The 16221-nt window shown below is 44.0% G+C and overlaps 1 protein-coding gene across 1 annotated transcript; it reads left to right on the forward strand.

The window, feature by feature from the left end:
- The first annotated feature begins 419 nt into the window (after window positions 1-419).
- On the forward strand, window positions 420-13825 carry nbn (nibrin). Its single transcript, XM_062539150.1, has 16 exons — window positions 420-659; window positions 965-1086; window positions 1887-2014; window positions 2265-2424; window positions 4968-5071; window positions 6327-6444; window positions 7321-7511; window positions 7698-7795; window positions 7973-8111; window positions 8389-8772; window positions 9213-9984; window positions 10304-10381; window positions 10599-10742; window positions 11134-11247; window positions 11697-11746; window positions 13416-13825. The coding sequence occupies exons 1-16, from the start codon at window positions 629-631 to the stop codon at window positions 13456-13458; spliced, it is 2676 nt and encodes an 891-aa protein (XP_062395134.1). The 5' UTR covers window positions 420-628; the 3' UTR covers window positions 13459-13825.
- The last annotated feature ends 2396 nt before the right edge of the window (window positions 13826-16221 follow it).

Raw genomic sequence — 16221 nt, forward strand, 5'->3', positions numbered from 1 at the left:
CCTAGAGGCCATTTTTAATCTGTGTGTTTGACACTCGGACTCAAATTTTTCTGTAGACCCTAAACTTCAACTTGGAAGTGAAAATCAAACTTTAACACGAATTTGAAATGACTGAGAAAAATTACACATGCATCCGACCCCACTATAGGCCTCAGTAGGCAGCACTGAGCAGGCTCCGAAAATTAGAAACCAAGTGGGGCAGCCTGTCCCCATGACAAAAATGAAACCCTAACCCTGTTCTGTGAATACTGAAGGGAGGGGTGAGCTTGCAGACATGTAGGTCTTGACCTTGGGAATGGGGACCTTTGCTGTTCATGTGAGGTAGGCTACAGTATACTAGGTCCCTGCATGCTTACCGTACTTCGATTACTTCGAAGTCGGACTTTTACTTTGAAATACGAACTGACCAGGAAACTAAACATGCGCTGATTTGGCGCTGGCAAAGTTCACGTAAAGTGTTCCTGGCTAGTGATTTTCTCCCCAGTGCCGTTGCAAAAAAAGTGTTCAGTCTTTCAAAACCGGTAAAGTAGAGTGATACAACATTATTTGATAGTAAATCAAACATGGATTAACGTTACTATCCTTGAGCAAATCACTGAAGGCGTGTCAAGACAGAGCTGCGGTGGCAATGTGGAAACTGCTACCCCTACAATCTGGAGGTAGGTTAGGTTGTGGTTTTGTTTCTTGTTTCAGACCGAACGTTTGTTGGACCAAGATAATGTCCTTTCAAACAGTGAATCTTCGTCAAACCAGAACGTTAGATAAAGTTGTTTTCTTTTTTGACTCGCAGATGTTATGCTAATCACCGGCTAGTTTTGGCTGTAGGCTACAGTAAAATGCACGTTCCATTTTGTCATGTGAGCTGCTAATATTACTTGTGATAACAAGGCATTGACTAATAACAGAGATGTTTAATGAGAACGTACATTAATCCGATTAACTTCATACATTCATTGGTTTTCAGGTGAAACAATTTACTTGCTGCCTGGGAAGGAGTATGTTGTGGGTCGTAAGAACTGTGAAATCCTACTTGGCAATGACCAGTCCATCAGCCGTGCCCATGCTCAGTTGTCTCTTAACAACCAGGTAAGTCACGTCACTCTAGCCAGGGTTAAAATAATAAATCCCATAACTTAGTGGTGAGGGGCCACATAGTTCTAGTGCTAAAGTTGTTGTTGCTTTTGTATTAAAAGACGTTGACTCAATCTGTGATGTGCATGCAGTTCCACACAGTGACACACTGACAGTTTATCCACTCACGTTTTGTTGACATAATTTTGTGGATAGGGGTTGAACATCTGCACCTATATCAACATTTTCCCAGTCCACACCCTTCCCTAGACTGTAATAATACCTCACTGTGCAGTTGGAGAGAGATTTTAATTTATGACAGGGAGATTCTAACATATGACAGAAGTTACATTTTATTGTCCATTGCTGTTCGCTAGACTTTAACCCTGCACTGTTGTTTATTTACACTACCACCTTGACATACACCTCATATACTGGATCACAGTACCAATTCTCAGTACATTCATGTGGATCCTTGTTTTAGTATCTTTATCTTTAGTATAGTGTATGTTGTGTGTGGTGTCTTAAGCTACTGGGACCTTGAATTTCCCCTTGGGGATCAACAATGTGGATCTATATTCATCCATCTATCTATCTATCTATCTATCTATCAATAGTTAATACATCTATCTATAGATTACACACTCAACATGATGATGATAACAATAGATAATGAGTAGCCTACCTTTTTAAGTAGGCTCTGACCTCAATTTCAATTAGGGCTTTGTGAGTTATTCTGTTTCCATTTTTCAAGTATGTGAGTGACCGACCGCACTCATTTCCAGTTGCAAATGTTGTGTTTCTCTCTTGTACAGAGTCTGACATTGAAGGACTCCTCTAAGTATGGCACTTTCGTCAATGATGTTCAGCTGACAGCTGGCTCTGTCCAGACCCTGAAATCTGGAGACAGGTTGACCTTTGGGGTCTACCAAAGCAAGTTTACGTAAGTGTGTTTTTGTTTTATTTGTGTTTGGATGTGATTATGCTATGTTATGTTGTCGTTCACATTCGGAACGATAACTGTGAAAAGATTTTAACTATAACGATGTTAGCATTGTTATCGTTATAGTTTATGTGTGGATGTCGTCATTCATATTAGCTAGAGTGATGCTTGTTTACGGTCATCGTTAAAGTTATCGTTCTTGGTGAGGAGAGTTTGAGGTGGTGTTCTGTTTCTGTTCTGTTCTTCTCAGGGTTGAGCAGGAGAGTGTGAGGGTGTGTTCCTCATGCTTAGAGAACGAGAGCAAGGCGGAGCTGTCCCGGGCCCTCTCCTCATTTGGTGGCCGGCTGGTGAGCTCATGGGACCAGGAGTGTACCCACCTCGTTATGCCCTCTGTGAAGGTCACCATCAAGGTCAGTCCCAGACCCCGTCGGTCTTCACACATTTCAGAAACGTTTCATTCATTTCCCCTGGACAATCCCCGCAGTAACAGCACCATAGCTGCTGGCCCATAGTCTTGAAGTTCTTAGACTGATTATGTGAAATTACTAAAGATTTTTAGATATGGCAGAAGCAACGTAGGAAGGCTTTTTGCACACCTTTTGTCGGGCAGGTGCATAGATACAGCAGAAGCAAGTAACATTCTGGTATTCTGTGAAAACAAAAGGTTGACAGCAGACATGGGGGAGTCACAATTTCTATACCAAAAAATGATAAAGTTTGGGTACACAGATGATTCATCTCAACACTCATGAACAGCAGTCTGTATGTAATTTAGTGGCATAACCCCCACCACCACGTTGATTTTCATCTGTCAGAAGTTAGGCAGTGATGGAACCTTAACATCAAGTTTGAGGCATAAGACTTTGCTGTGAATCAATTATGCTTTTTAGTTATGGATATTAGATCAAAATGTGTGAAATGGCAACGTGAAACATTTTTCTTGTGTAAGTGTAATCCTGATTTGCTAACAAAAATGTGGAAATTAAAGGCAATGTAGCCTAAAGCAAGCCGCTCTCCTCTTCCCTCCTTTTCAAATACGTCCCTGTCTCATAAGTTACAATAGCAACAGTCAGTAAGTAAACCGCCAGCAATCAGCATTGAAAAGTTTGAGCTTACTTCACATGTTAGGCTTGTGTATGATATTGTATAGCATTGAGGGTCTTAAAATAGTCTTCCCCTTAGCTTGTACAGCACTAATGTAGCTTGTGAAAGTTTGGCAGTAACATTGACGGTAGCGTTTCATTGATTGATTGATTGATTGATTGATTAGTTAATTTTTTTCAGCGTTATTTGGGCTGATGGAGTTGCCCATTCAGGCTGGTCTTATTTCAAAATGAAAGCATGGGTAAATCATCATGAATTTGTATGACTTGACTTGTGATTTGCTTGACCCAAGCTTTGACTTGTCTTGACTTGCTTGATTGTCACAAAAGTGACTTGGATTTGCTTGAGACTTGAACGTTAAGACTTGAGACCTGCTTGAGACTTGAACGTTAAGACTTGAGACCTGCTTGAGACTTGAACGTTAACTCATTAACTGCCATTGACGTCTTTAAACGTCAATTTAGACACATACGTTGACTGCCATTGACGTCTATAGACGTTTTTCAATGGGGAGAGCTCCTGGGTGGGCTTGGGAACGATCTGGCATGGTTTCAGGCTTGTAAACAGACTGTACTAGCGATCCGAGCCGCTAGATGGCAGCAGTGCCATTTAGATGATTAGTATCTGCCTGTAGAGCCAACATGCAGGGAAGCAACATGCAAGATGCAAGCTAACAAACTGAAGATCGACCACAGTGGATCTAGTTTGCACGTGGTCCAGCGAATAAATATGCTTACTTCTTACATCAAGGATGGAAAACATGTGAACGGTATTATGCATTTACATTGAATATTGCTATATAGACTAACAACAACTTTGCTAGTGCTAGCTTGCTAAGTCTACCGTCCTGTTCAAAGTCTATAGCGACCATCAGAGTCCCTAGCAACCTTGACGAGACTGACGAGATAACAGTGCAATCGTGGTTGACATACTACTGAAACGCTAACATTAAAAAAGTTGATTTTCACAAAAAGATCGTTTTCTCCGTTTTTTGGTCAAAAACAGGTGTTTTTAGCAAAACCAACCCATGTTCTACTGACGATAACTAAAGAACGGAAAACGATAGAAACAAACCGTTTTTCCTGGTGAAAGAAGAGAGTCTACTCTTTCATTTGGTACCTTTGGTGTTTACATAGTCATAAATCTCACCGTTCGGTGGATCTTAGAAAAACGGTCAAAATGTTGTAAAACGTCTGGCAGTATGGAGCGCTCTGCACTGAAAATGGCTGGCAGCCAATGAGTTAAGACTTGAGACCTGCTTGAGACTTGAACGTTAAGACTTGAGACCTATGACTTGAACGTTAAGACTTGAGACCTGCTTGAGACTTGAACGTTAAGACTTGAGACCTGCTTGTGACTTGCACATGTGTGAGTTACTCCCACCGTAAAGCACATACCGGTAGTTTGATTGTAACAAAGCTGTGGTCATTAAAGAGGCACTTCACCGATTAATTAGCATTAAGCTTTGTATCTTTAGAAAACCAGTCATGTTTTTGAATGGTCGTGCATCATTTCCTCAGTTTGCCTTGAGATGGGAGAAATACGGATTTCAATGTTGGACTTCCTGCTTTCAATGATGTAAAAATCATAATTTTACATCATTGAAAGCAGGAAGTCCTATTCATGGCTTTCGTTGAAATCCGTATTTTTCCCATCTCAAGGCAAACTGAGGGAGTGATGCACGACCATTCAAAAACATGACTGGTTTTCTAAAGATACAAAGCTTAATGCTAATCGGTGAAGTGTCCCTTTAAGCTTTGTCTGTTTCCAAACAAGAAGTCAGTTTTGATTTTTCCTTCTGCCCTTTTCTCTGTCCTCCTCTTCTGTCCCCCATCCTTTCGTTCCCCAGACCATCTGCGCTCTGCTCTGTGGGCGACCCATAGTGAAGCCCGAGTTCTTCAGCGCGTTCAGCGCAGCCCTGAGGGAGAAGAGGAGCCCTCCGCAGGCACAGAGGTACTCCTGACCACTGGCCACATGCAACCACTTAACACACTTAACACACTTAACACAGTATAGCTAAGGGTTTCCCAATCATTGACCCGACACCTGTGGACCTCTATAATCTAATTTAGCCGGCCATAGTTTCATGGTGGGCTGAAAATATTCAAGCCGACCATATATCGATGTTTGATTGGATTGTTTTAATTGGTTTCAATTATTTCGCTGTCTATTATGTTACTTTTGTGTAGGAAGCAATCAAAGGAAGTGGTCATCGAACATCAGTAGCATGAGCACAAGTCTGCGGCTGGCTCCATACTTGACAGGACAAAGTTCTGTTACCAGTCAGCCCCCTCCCATGCTACGTGCACATGTGCTGCTCCATCGCGTTTTGTAGAATGCTAAACAGGCTACAAGATGTCAGATGGATACCTTGCTGCTTAGGGAGACTCCTGTCCTGAAATAGATAATCGAGTAAATAGTTTTCTTATGCGTGTCTTCATGCCAAGCTCAAGGAGTTGTATTAGGGTGTAGTGTTTGCAAATAAGAGTGGGAGTGTGGTCTGAAGAGAGTAGGCTATAGGGATACAGAACTGTATGTGCTATTTTTGTTTTGTTTGTTTATCATTTCTTAAAGGTACACTATGAAGGTTTAGATATTTTTGGCGACTGTAGAGCTCCCTCTAGAGTCGCTAATCGCGATATATTTGGATTTTGCTCCGCTGTTGTAAATAGCAAACCTCTCGTGACTTATCCCCCCTGAACACAATGAAAATGCTTTTATTGTGGAGATGAAGGATTAACAACAAGCGAAAACTATCTCCAAAGAGCTAAATCTACTGACAAGGTAATGTTCATGAAGAGTCTCTCTCCTCATTTGTCGGGCTGTCGTTCTTGAAGTTGCTTGGCTGGTTTTCTTGGTAGTGACTCGTTACGTCTATACTGAATAGCTAGCTACTGTATGTTAGGTGAACGATTTGTCCTGAAATTGGCTTCGTAAAGGTGAAAATCTTGCATAGTGGACCTTAAACTGTTACGCTCCTTAGCCATGCTTTTTGGCCTCCTTACCTTGTCATCACTTTACAGTACAGGCATCTCCATAAATGTGAATAAGCAAATATAACATACTGTATGAATTTGTTCTCCAAATGCACTAGATTGATGCATTTAACACAGGGGTCCAAGCGACTGTCTCATAATTTTATTAAAAATGCACTGTCCCACACACAGAAAATGAAGTGTGTTATTGTGTGTGTTTGTGTTTGTGTTAGTTATTACCCTGAGATTGACGAGCCCAGTCTAACCAAAGAGGATGTGGATCTGAACTCTCGTCCTGAGCGACAGCGACTCTTTGCTGGAAAGAACTTCATCTTCCTCAACTCCAAACAGGTAGTTCACAAACCTGCAGCAGCACAACTAAACATATTTTGCAGAAGACCTAGTAGATATGCAGAGGATTTGTATTTCTTGTATTTCTGTATTTCTGTATTTTATCAAATTAATTATTTGTTGTCTGTATTATATACTACTAAGATTTACTCTTTCAACATTTAATTTAAGACACATAGTTCTGTGTGTATCTGTGTGTGTGTGTGTGTGTGTGTGTGTGTGTGTGTGTGTGCTTGTGAGTGTGCGCGTGCACGCGTTTGTGTGTGTGCATGCATGTGTGCGTGCGTGTGTGCCAGTTTGTGTGGTCTGCATTCCTACGTATTTGTGCAGTGTCTGAGTTTTACGGTTGACGGGCCACATTGCATAAGAGAGAGAGACACACACACACACACACACACACACACACACACACACACACACACTCACACATACACATCTTGCCTCACAAGCACACATTCACCTCTGCGGTCCCACTCTCCCACTCTCACTGTTAGGGAGAGCCACTGCATTGTAGAGCCTGTTTGTACATGGGAGGGCTCATTGCTGGGACAGACCCCTCTGTCCATATGCTGGGCCATAAGGGTGCCTTTATGTGAGAGCCGTGTTTTATATAACTTGTGAATTATAGATGCCTTGTATAAGGCCGGTATTATGGATGTATTATGAAACACTTGGTTCTTCCACGATTTGACTGTCTGATATTGATAAGTGTCTACCTACATACTAATGACTTCAATATTAATATATTCTAATGGGTGTTTCTTTATAAGCTTGTGGCTCAGTAATTGTACAAGTTGGAGGCTATAGCCTCTGACTAAAGATAAATCACATGAATGATAGATGTGTGTGTGTGTGTGTGTGTATGTGTTCCTCTAGATGAAGCGCTTGAATCAGGCAGTGAGTTATGGAGGTGGGCGGAGTCAGCTCCTGGAGGAGGGATCTGTCCCTGTGTCACTCCTGGAGTCGCCAGGGAGCTGCGTGATTGACATGACAGTAGGCAGCTCTCAGACACTAATCTCCGCCTCTTCTAGAAAGTGGATAGACGCTGTGGGTCAGGTTCTCCACAGGTAAGTACAGGCAAACTCACACATGACCATGAGCATTCGTGCGTGCGTGCGTGCGTGCGTGCGTGCGTGCGTGTGTGCGCGTTTGTGTGATGACTGCTGGACAGTTTTAGTGCTTGGCCCTTGGGGTGAGGTAAGATGGATGTTTGTTGTCATCACTGACACTCTTTTTCCTGGGTGTGAAAACAGGCGGGGAAACAGGTGGATCTTGGAATCTGAAATCGGATTGGCTGCCATCTACGCCAATAACTCCACCTACTGCAATCCTTGTTCTCCGACGGCGACAGGTTGGTAGTCTCTGCTACACCCTGTTCCTGTTCACACACTTGCACACCCTTATTCTCTCACACACAGACACACACAGACACACACAGACACACACAGACACACACAGACACACACAGACACACACAGAGGAGGCTCATTGTTTGTGTTTCCTGTTATGTGCGGTGTGTGTTGTGCAGAGTCGGGGAGGATGAGGAAGGTCATCCCCGGGCCCTCGCTATCCCAGAGTGCCTCCGTGGACGAGACGGTTCTCCCTGCAGCGTCGCAGAACATCACCGCCTACGTGGTGAACACAGAACCCTCACAGGGCATCAGCTGGTATGAAGGAGATATACATACATATTCAACTGGACACATGTCCATGTACATTACACACACACACACACACACACACACATACAGTATACTCTGGTAGTGATGCTGCAAGGTTGCAGTTGTTTTGAGGAGTACGAATATTTAGCCATTAAGCCTTTAATTTCAACTCATTTGCCTGTTTAATGATAATGTGGTGTGATGGATATTGCCTCAGCCACACCTTTTTTGTTATTGAGCTGCTGCTTGTTCAGGGCACTTTGTTCTTTTTTTCTGCCCGTAGCCCAAAGGTCAGTGAGATGACCTCTGTCGGAGAGACACCGGAGAAGCAGCCCAGTCGCGCACGGACGACACCACATCCCAGGACAACGCCCTCCTCTTCCTCCACCTCCTCGTCCTCCTCTTCTTTCCAGAAGCCTGCTGTCACCAAGGACCTGCCCGCCTCATGTACCACCGTCACCGAGACCATGATGACGCCGCTCACTGCCGCTCAAACCAGCCAATCAGAGAGGACCAGGAAGGCCGACGTGGCGGTGTCGAGCAAGAGGCCCAGTGACCGTGACGCTGACTCGGCACCATTCAAGGCTCCGCAGGGCGCACCCAACAAGACGTCCCCCCAGAAACAGTCCGCCCTCACAAACTTCTTTCAGCCGGTCAGCAAAAAAAGGTACAAGTTTACTGTCGACTGGAACATGAGGATGGAAATCGACATTTTCCGGTGTCCTTATATGCTTCCCTGTGACTTTATATACATCTTGATATTACAGTATAGATCAGGGGTCTCCAACCTTTTCTCCTCCGAGAGCTACTTTGACAAAACAGACATGGCCGAGAGCTTTTGTGATAGCAGTAGCGTGCCATGTAGTCCACCCAAAACCGCTGAGTAAGATTTGTATGCTTTTTAAAGGTTCCTTTCAACTCATTTTCCTCCTCTCTTTGTAGACTGTGAATTTGATTTCATAGGAATTTTAACATGTGTCCCAAGTGACTTGAGTTATCAGATTTATGAACACCTCCCTTTTGGAGAGCTGTGTCACCCTGTAAGCAAAAGAAAATTAAAGCACTATGTCATTTTTTGTGCAGCTTACCCATAATTCTTTGTTTCAGACCTCGAGATGGCAGCGTGGATACAAGCCAATCAGAGTTCAAGCTTTTCCGGTTGGATAGCGAGGAAGATGAACTCAAAAACAGGAATTCCACTCCTGCTGTGACTCACACTCCCACCGTTAACGCCACACACGCGACCACGCGCGCACACACAGGCACACACTCCACAACGACCACAACGGCAGCCTTGAATCAACACCGAACGGGACAGAGGTCCGCTTCGGACCGCAACCAGGACAGAAGTTCTGGTCTCGCCGCAGGGTTTAGCGCTAGTCCTAGCCTGGGTCTGGGTCCGGGCTTAGGTTCTGCGTCAGGGTTGGGGTCGTCCAGGGGAATTCTAGACGGACTGTCCAGTGAACTTCCAGGACAGGAGACTAAGAAGAGGAAGGAGATGGAGCAGGAAGAGCCTGCAGGCCCAGATCTGGACCTCTCACTAGAGGAGCTCGAGTCCATCATGATGGATGACATGGACATGGACATGGATATGGACATGCCCCCTGAGCCCACAGCCAATAAAAAACAGCGCTTGGACCAGGAAGAGCAAAGCCCAGCCAATGGGAAAGCACACCAGAAACAGAAAGAAAATAGCATCACCAGTTGGCAGACGTCCTCCTCGGAGACTTTGAAACAAAACGCTAAAAGTCACACATCAGAATGGGGCAGTTCTACCAATCAGAAGCAGTTGCCGGAGCAGGAAAGGAAAGCCTCCACCAATCAAAAACAGAAGGTGGAGGAAAAGGAAGATGTCAAAGAGGAGGAAGTGTCTTTTGTGGTAACTATTCTATTCTATATTTACTATAATTGTTATTAAGAGTTTTGCTGAATCAGTTCTCCTGATGCACAGTAGTCGAAATCCTTTGGTCAGACAAAAGCAAAATGACAAAGTTATACAGTAATTTCCTGTGTATTAGCCACATTGTACAGTGTTTTATGTAAGTTAAAAGAAACAAAACCATATTAATACCATATTAACTGCCCCCAAGTGTTAGCCTCTTAGCTGAAAAACTTTTGCAAAATCACTGTATAAGCTGTGGCAAATAGAAAATTACGGGTAGGTGGTCATTTGAATGTTTGATGTCTGTGTCTTTCAGGTTGCAAAGCCTAACGGACACACTTCGTCTGACGAGCACAAACCTGTCAACAGCAGCTCTGTAAAAGAAGAGAAGAAGGTGACAGTCTCACATACACAACAGCAATAAACATGATTGCCCACTAATGTCAAAGGGCGAACAGTTGAATAGTAGTTTGTTTATTCTCTGCTTTAATTGGCTCATTTGGCATAGATCACCAGATACCCCACTTATTTGTCCTCTCCGTAATTGTAGTGAGTGAAACGTCTGTCAGTAAGCTTATGTGTGTGTGTGTGTCTGTGTGTGTTTACCCCAGGACCTGAAGAATGATCCGGACTTGCCACGGGGCCTGCTGCTGGTGGAGTTCAAATCTCTGGTGGTCAGTGGGTCCTCACGGACGGCAAAGGAACCCCTGCAGAACCACAACCCAAACCACAAGAACTTCAAACGTTTCCGCAAGGTCAGTCATAGGCCATGTCTCAGTCATCGGAGGTAGTCGTGCATGCGTGCGTGCGTGCGTGCGTGTGTGCGTGCTGATTGTATGTAGGCTGATTTTGTGCACTGATGTGTACCTTGTTGTGTTGATAGCATCTCTTTTGTGTGTTTATTGTGCATGCCTGTTGAGAGTAGTTGTGCTCTCTGAATGGGGCTCCGATCCCCGGCCCAGCGTGTGACACCTGCCTTTTTAACGGGCCATATTCCTTCCGGCCACCAGAGGGCGCACACGTGACTAATGTTTATGTGCTCACAGCCACAATCAACAAGCCAGGCAGGTTATGTCTGTTTGTGACCATTTCTAGAACATGCATCTCTGTGTGTGTGTGTGTGTGTGTGTGTGTGTGTGTGTGTAGGTTCCTGTCCCAGGCTCGCAGGGTCTCCCTCAGATCATCGGCGGCTCTGACCTGGTGGCCCACAGCCGAGGGAAGAACACGGAGCTGGAGGAGTGGCTTAAAGAAGCCGCAGAGGTGAGGGAGATCGGGGGTTAAGGGGAGGAAAAGTCACATTGTGTGTGTGTGTGTCTGCGTGCATGCTTGTATGTATTAGTACTGTGTGTGTGTGTGTGTGTGTGTGTGTGTGTGTGTGTGTGTGTGTGTGTGTGTGTGCGCTTCTGTGTTTCCATGTTTATTTATTGGGTGTGTTTTGTATGTGTACTCTGTGTGTGTTTACTGTACTATACAATCATCATTGAAGTGTGTTTTCCCTTGGTGGTTCAGGCCTCTGGTGTAGTAAAGTTTCAACTCCGTTGTCTGTGGTGCTGTAATTGTCTGTGGTGCTGTATGAATAAATGATATTGATTTGAATGAATGCTGCACATGGTGATGGGCCTTTAAGCATTTCCAGTGTATTTACATAGGGATATTCTTACTACAACTGTCTCTGTGTGTGTGTGTCTGTGTGTGTGTGTGTGTTGTAGGAGGAGAAACAACATGAAAAGGAGCAGGCGGTGGGAGATGAGCTGTTCAGGTGAATAGTTATGCCTCTGTCTCTTTCTCTCTCTTCACCCTCTATCAGACAGATTCACTTCACAGCCTTTTGTTTTTGTTTGTTTGTTTGATTGTTTGTTATCAACTCTGAGTAAGCCTTCGATTGTATAATGCCTTCTACACACACACACACACACACACACACACACACACATACACTAGTTTGCTTCTAAGATGAATTCTAGTGTTTGCTGCATAGACTCTCCATCTCTTTCCATTCTCACTGCCTCTCTGTTCATCTCTCTCTCTCACTCTCTCTCTTTTGCATGCGCTCTCTCTCTCTCTCTCTCTCTCTCTCTTTCTCTCTATCTCTCTCTCTCTCTCTCACTAGCTCAGTGCCATCTCTACGTACAGCTAATCCTGGCAACAGAAATGCTGACTTAGATCATTTGTTCACTCACACACAAACACACTCAGAGTAATTGTATATCCACCAACCTCCTTTCTCTCCCACATAACACGTCAGTACAGTCCAACCCAAGCACACAAGCACACATTTGATCTCGTCTTTTTTTCTTTTTTTTTTGTACATTTCTTGTTTACATGTCCAGTGTTTTTAAATTTACGTTTGTTATCTTGTAGCTGTGACTTTTATTCACTGCTCATTACTAAGTAAACACAGATACTGGCCCGGTTTGAAGGGTCATGAGAACTCGCGTAAGAAGCTAGTTGTGTCCCCATGAGCCCTCGAAATCTCAGAAAATAAATCAGCGAGGCAGACGGTCAGTGTCTGTGGTGAGGAACGTACTAGAACTCAGGAGATAGTGAGGACTCAGTCACAGGGCGACACAGTCACAGAACAAAAAGGCGGTCGGTCAGTCAGTCAAAAGACCAGGTTCTGGATGTAGCCGCATCTTGTCTGTTTTGAAGAGCAGGTTTGATCCAGTTATACTCTGGTGTGTGTGTGTGTGTGTGTGTGTGTGTGTGTGTGTGTGTGTGTGTGTGTGTGTGTGTGTGTGTGTGTGTGTGTGTGTGTTGGGTGGGGGGACTCTCATATCCAGACAGATGTGTCTTGTTGAGGGAGGCTATTAGTTGGCACTGGTATAACTAGCAGAGGCATGGGAGAGGTAGGTGGAAAAAGTACACACACTAAAACACTAGCAGTGTTGCCAGGAAACCATGGCAGGCCCCTGATGTAACCTCAGCAAAGCGAGGTGTCTCTCCTGCCTGAGCAGAAATGGACCACTCATCCCAACATCTCTCTCCTCAGTCATGCACAAAAAGAAAGGGAGTAGAGAGAGAGGAAGAGAGGAGAAGAGGGAAAGTGTGAGGGAGATAAACAGTCCGATAAATGGCAAAGAAAACAGCTCCGGTGCCCCCCTCCTCTCCTGTGCGAAAAAGAGGAGCAAAAAAAAAAAGGCGCCAGACATATTTTATTGTGTGCCTGTTTGGTTTGCTTAGTGGAGGACGTTGCCTGATGGAGACGGTCAACAGTGATATTTTTAAAGCCGGCCGCTCTTTCCGTCCAGCGAGCAGTGTCCTCAGCCTCCTGTTGGAATGTTAAAAGCTCGCCAGGAGACTTTTATGAGTCTATATTCTCATTCTTTGCTGGTTGATGTGCTCTGGTTGAAATCCCTCTGTCTTTCTACCTGTGTTATCTGTTGCTTTGTTATCGATAAGCAATTAAGCAAGCCATTTTGTTTTAACAGGTATAATCCTAGACCTGCCGGGAAGAGAGCAATGAAATTCTGACAAGTGCTAAAAGAAGACCCATGAAGAAAGTGTTTACATTCTTGACGGTTCTGTGAATTGTTGACAGAAGTCTACTATGTACTATGTCGGGATTATGTTGAAGCCCAGTGAAGCCAGTTTGATCTAGATACTGGCAAGTATGCAGATAATGCGTGGTATGCCTTAGATCAGTGTATGTGCTGGCCAAACAAATCCTCTGATTGCATGAAGTTTTTTCGGAGTATTCTATTGTATGTGTTTAACATTTTCGTTTTACGTTTCACTGATGGCAAGCAATGTAAGAAAAAACACAAGACGCCTGTTCTTATTGGAATATTTTGAAAAGATTTATTTGTTCTTAATAAAAAATATTGTATACAAAACATAATATTAAAACCTTCCTTTCTGTCTTTAATCAGAAGGATGAGTCACGCTTTGACCTTCGGTGCATCAGTGGGCTCAAAGAGAAGGTAGAATATATACCTGCTTGTGCGTCAAGACCTCCTCGCGCACTCGTTTCATTCTCGCACTCTCCCCACACACTGTTTTCGCAACTTAGCCATGTAGCTATATAATCATGTGATTATTATCATATAAGCATTATATGTATATGACACACACCGGATTCCCAGAGATTGAGCCAGAGTGGAGGATTTGGGCGGAATTCGCTACGAGCCTACCAGCATCAACGTCAGACAGACAGACACGAACCGCAGACAGGCTTGTCCCGGAGAATTAAGATTGGCCATCTTGGCGTGAAAACAACAGCCACTGCCCAACAAGCTCCTGCCCTGGTTGTAGCGAGTCTGGGGGTCTTGCAGGGCTGGTTTCTGGTCGATTGGTATTGTGAGCTCGCCGGGGACACCACCGTCTGTGTTTCCATTTGCTGTCCGTCATGTTTGAATTCCAGCCATTGTTTTCGGTGGGACTGTCCAGCGGACCGCGCATGACTGACCTAGGGCAGTGAATGAGGATAGACAGGGCCTACTCCGCCAGCTTTTTAACCCATTCTCCATTGGCTGTACTTGCAAGAGACAGACACACAGTAGTTTGGCACAGTAGAAAACATTTAAGGAGAGTTGCCTTTGAGCCACAACAAAGAGCTGCAACGTGAGAGGTTTGGTACCCACCAAAGTACACAGTAACTGAGGCGACAGTTGTTGTCAGAAACGTGAAAACAATGGCACTTGGTTGAGTTAGGGTTGAGAGAATGGAGACCATGCAGAAGACACAAGTCCAGGAGGTAATGCCTTACATTCAGTTGCACAGCAAAGGAGAAACAACGGGGTTCACAGACAGGCAGTCTTGCCTTCAAAAGAGCCACCATGCAAACAGGTTTCATTCTATTCTTCAGACTCTACTCAATTAACCAATTTCTCAACAAACTTCAGGCTAATGATTAATTGTAGATGCACTAAGAGTTAGGCTGCATCAAAGCCTACAGCCATGCAAGCCCTATAAGAGACCAGACTACATGCCTCAGGGTCAGGTCAGTGCATAGCAAAACTATTTCAGATTGGCTCCAAGATGAAGCTCAGCTGAAGATCTTCAGGAAAATGAATTACTTTTTTTTTTTTTTGAAGTTACAAAGCTTTTAAGTAATTAATTAACAACCTAAAGGCATCATGATCTGCATTTGGTTGGCTGTTTCTGAGGTGGTAGGAGATGTGGAGACATCAGGTTTTGTCTGCAATCAGGATAAAAGACCAAAGCGTTCAATTGAAAGAATGTGCCTGTGTTGAATCAGACCATGTTTGACACGGCCATAGCTACTTGAAGCTGGGCACTACTAGCATTTCTACCCACAAGAGTAGGCTGCAGATCAAGGTATTTTATATTTTTGGCATCTTGGAAAGTGTATGTTGTGTTACAGCACCATTCACTATGCCCATGTAGTAATACCCCCTAACGAGAATGGCAGTAGTGCTTAGGTATAATGTGTTCAGTGCAAGCCTGTACATGAAGAGTTCAGATGCAAACCCTCTAAACGCCACCTCCATCAAAAAATGATACAACGAAGGTGAGTGGATGCTCTCCACATATAGTATCTGTTAATCAAACAATTTAGCTTCAAAACCCTCCTGGTCTGAAATATCGATTTGTAGGCAAAAACTAGTCTGGTTTTCACCATACTAAACTCAGTCTTTTAAGATTGAACATTAGTCTGGTGAGGCTGCGCTTAGTTTCTACTGCACTTCACGTCGCTTAAGTTTCGTTTCCGGCGCGTCACCGGCCAATAGCGTGCCTGGACTGGTATGGCCGTTTCTGATTGGAGCCAAAGATTCTGGCAGTAAACAGCGAAAATAGATCTGCTGGTATCCAGCCTGAGCTGCCGAGCGAAATTCAAATTCCCCGGAAGTTCAGGCAGGGTTCACCCAGCCGAGGCAAAAACCTGATAAATGTCAGAATCAGAGTCAGGGCCAGCTTCATTGGCCAGGTTTGCGTAAACAAAAAAGGAATTTGTCTGGTCAATCTTGGAGGGTTTTGTATCTGAACTCTTCATATAATTATGAAGATTTATAGGGGTTTGTATCTGAAGTCTTCATATAATTATGTCTTTCCATGCATTCTTTTTGTTTAAGGTCGTAGTGTAGTGTGTAGTGGTGTCACGATTCTGCAAATCCTCGATTCGATTTAATTTTCGATTTTAAAGTCAGGATTCGATTCGATTTTCAATCTTTAAAAAAAAAAACCAAAAAAACATTACTATTAATGCATTCCTTCTCTTCTGTTCTGTTTTTGGCCTTTTCCTATTCTGCTTCGGGGGGCTTTTATTTTGAAAGC

Source organism: Sardina pilchardus, chromosome 6 (genome assembly GCF_963854185.1).
Source record: "Sardina pilchardus chromosome 6, fSarPil1.1, whole genome shotgun sequence".
NCBI classification, from domain to species: Eukaryota; Metazoa; Chordata; class Actinopteri; order Clupeiformes; family Clupeidae; genus Sardina; species Sardina pilchardus.

Bases quoted from the DNA above. Each gene is read 5' to 3' on its own strand.
- nbn (XM_062539150.1), top strand. From the start codon at position 629: ATGTGGAAACTGCTACCCCTACAATCTGGAG. The intron at 2,425-4,967 runs GTCAGTCCCAGA...TTCGTTCCCCAG, and splicing joins CTGTGAAGGTCACCATCAAG to ACCATCTGCGCTCTGCTCTG. The intron at 9,985-10,303 runs GTAACTATTCTA...TGTGTCTTTCAG, and splicing joins AGGAGGAAGTGTCTTTTGTG to GTTGCAAAGCCTAACGGACA.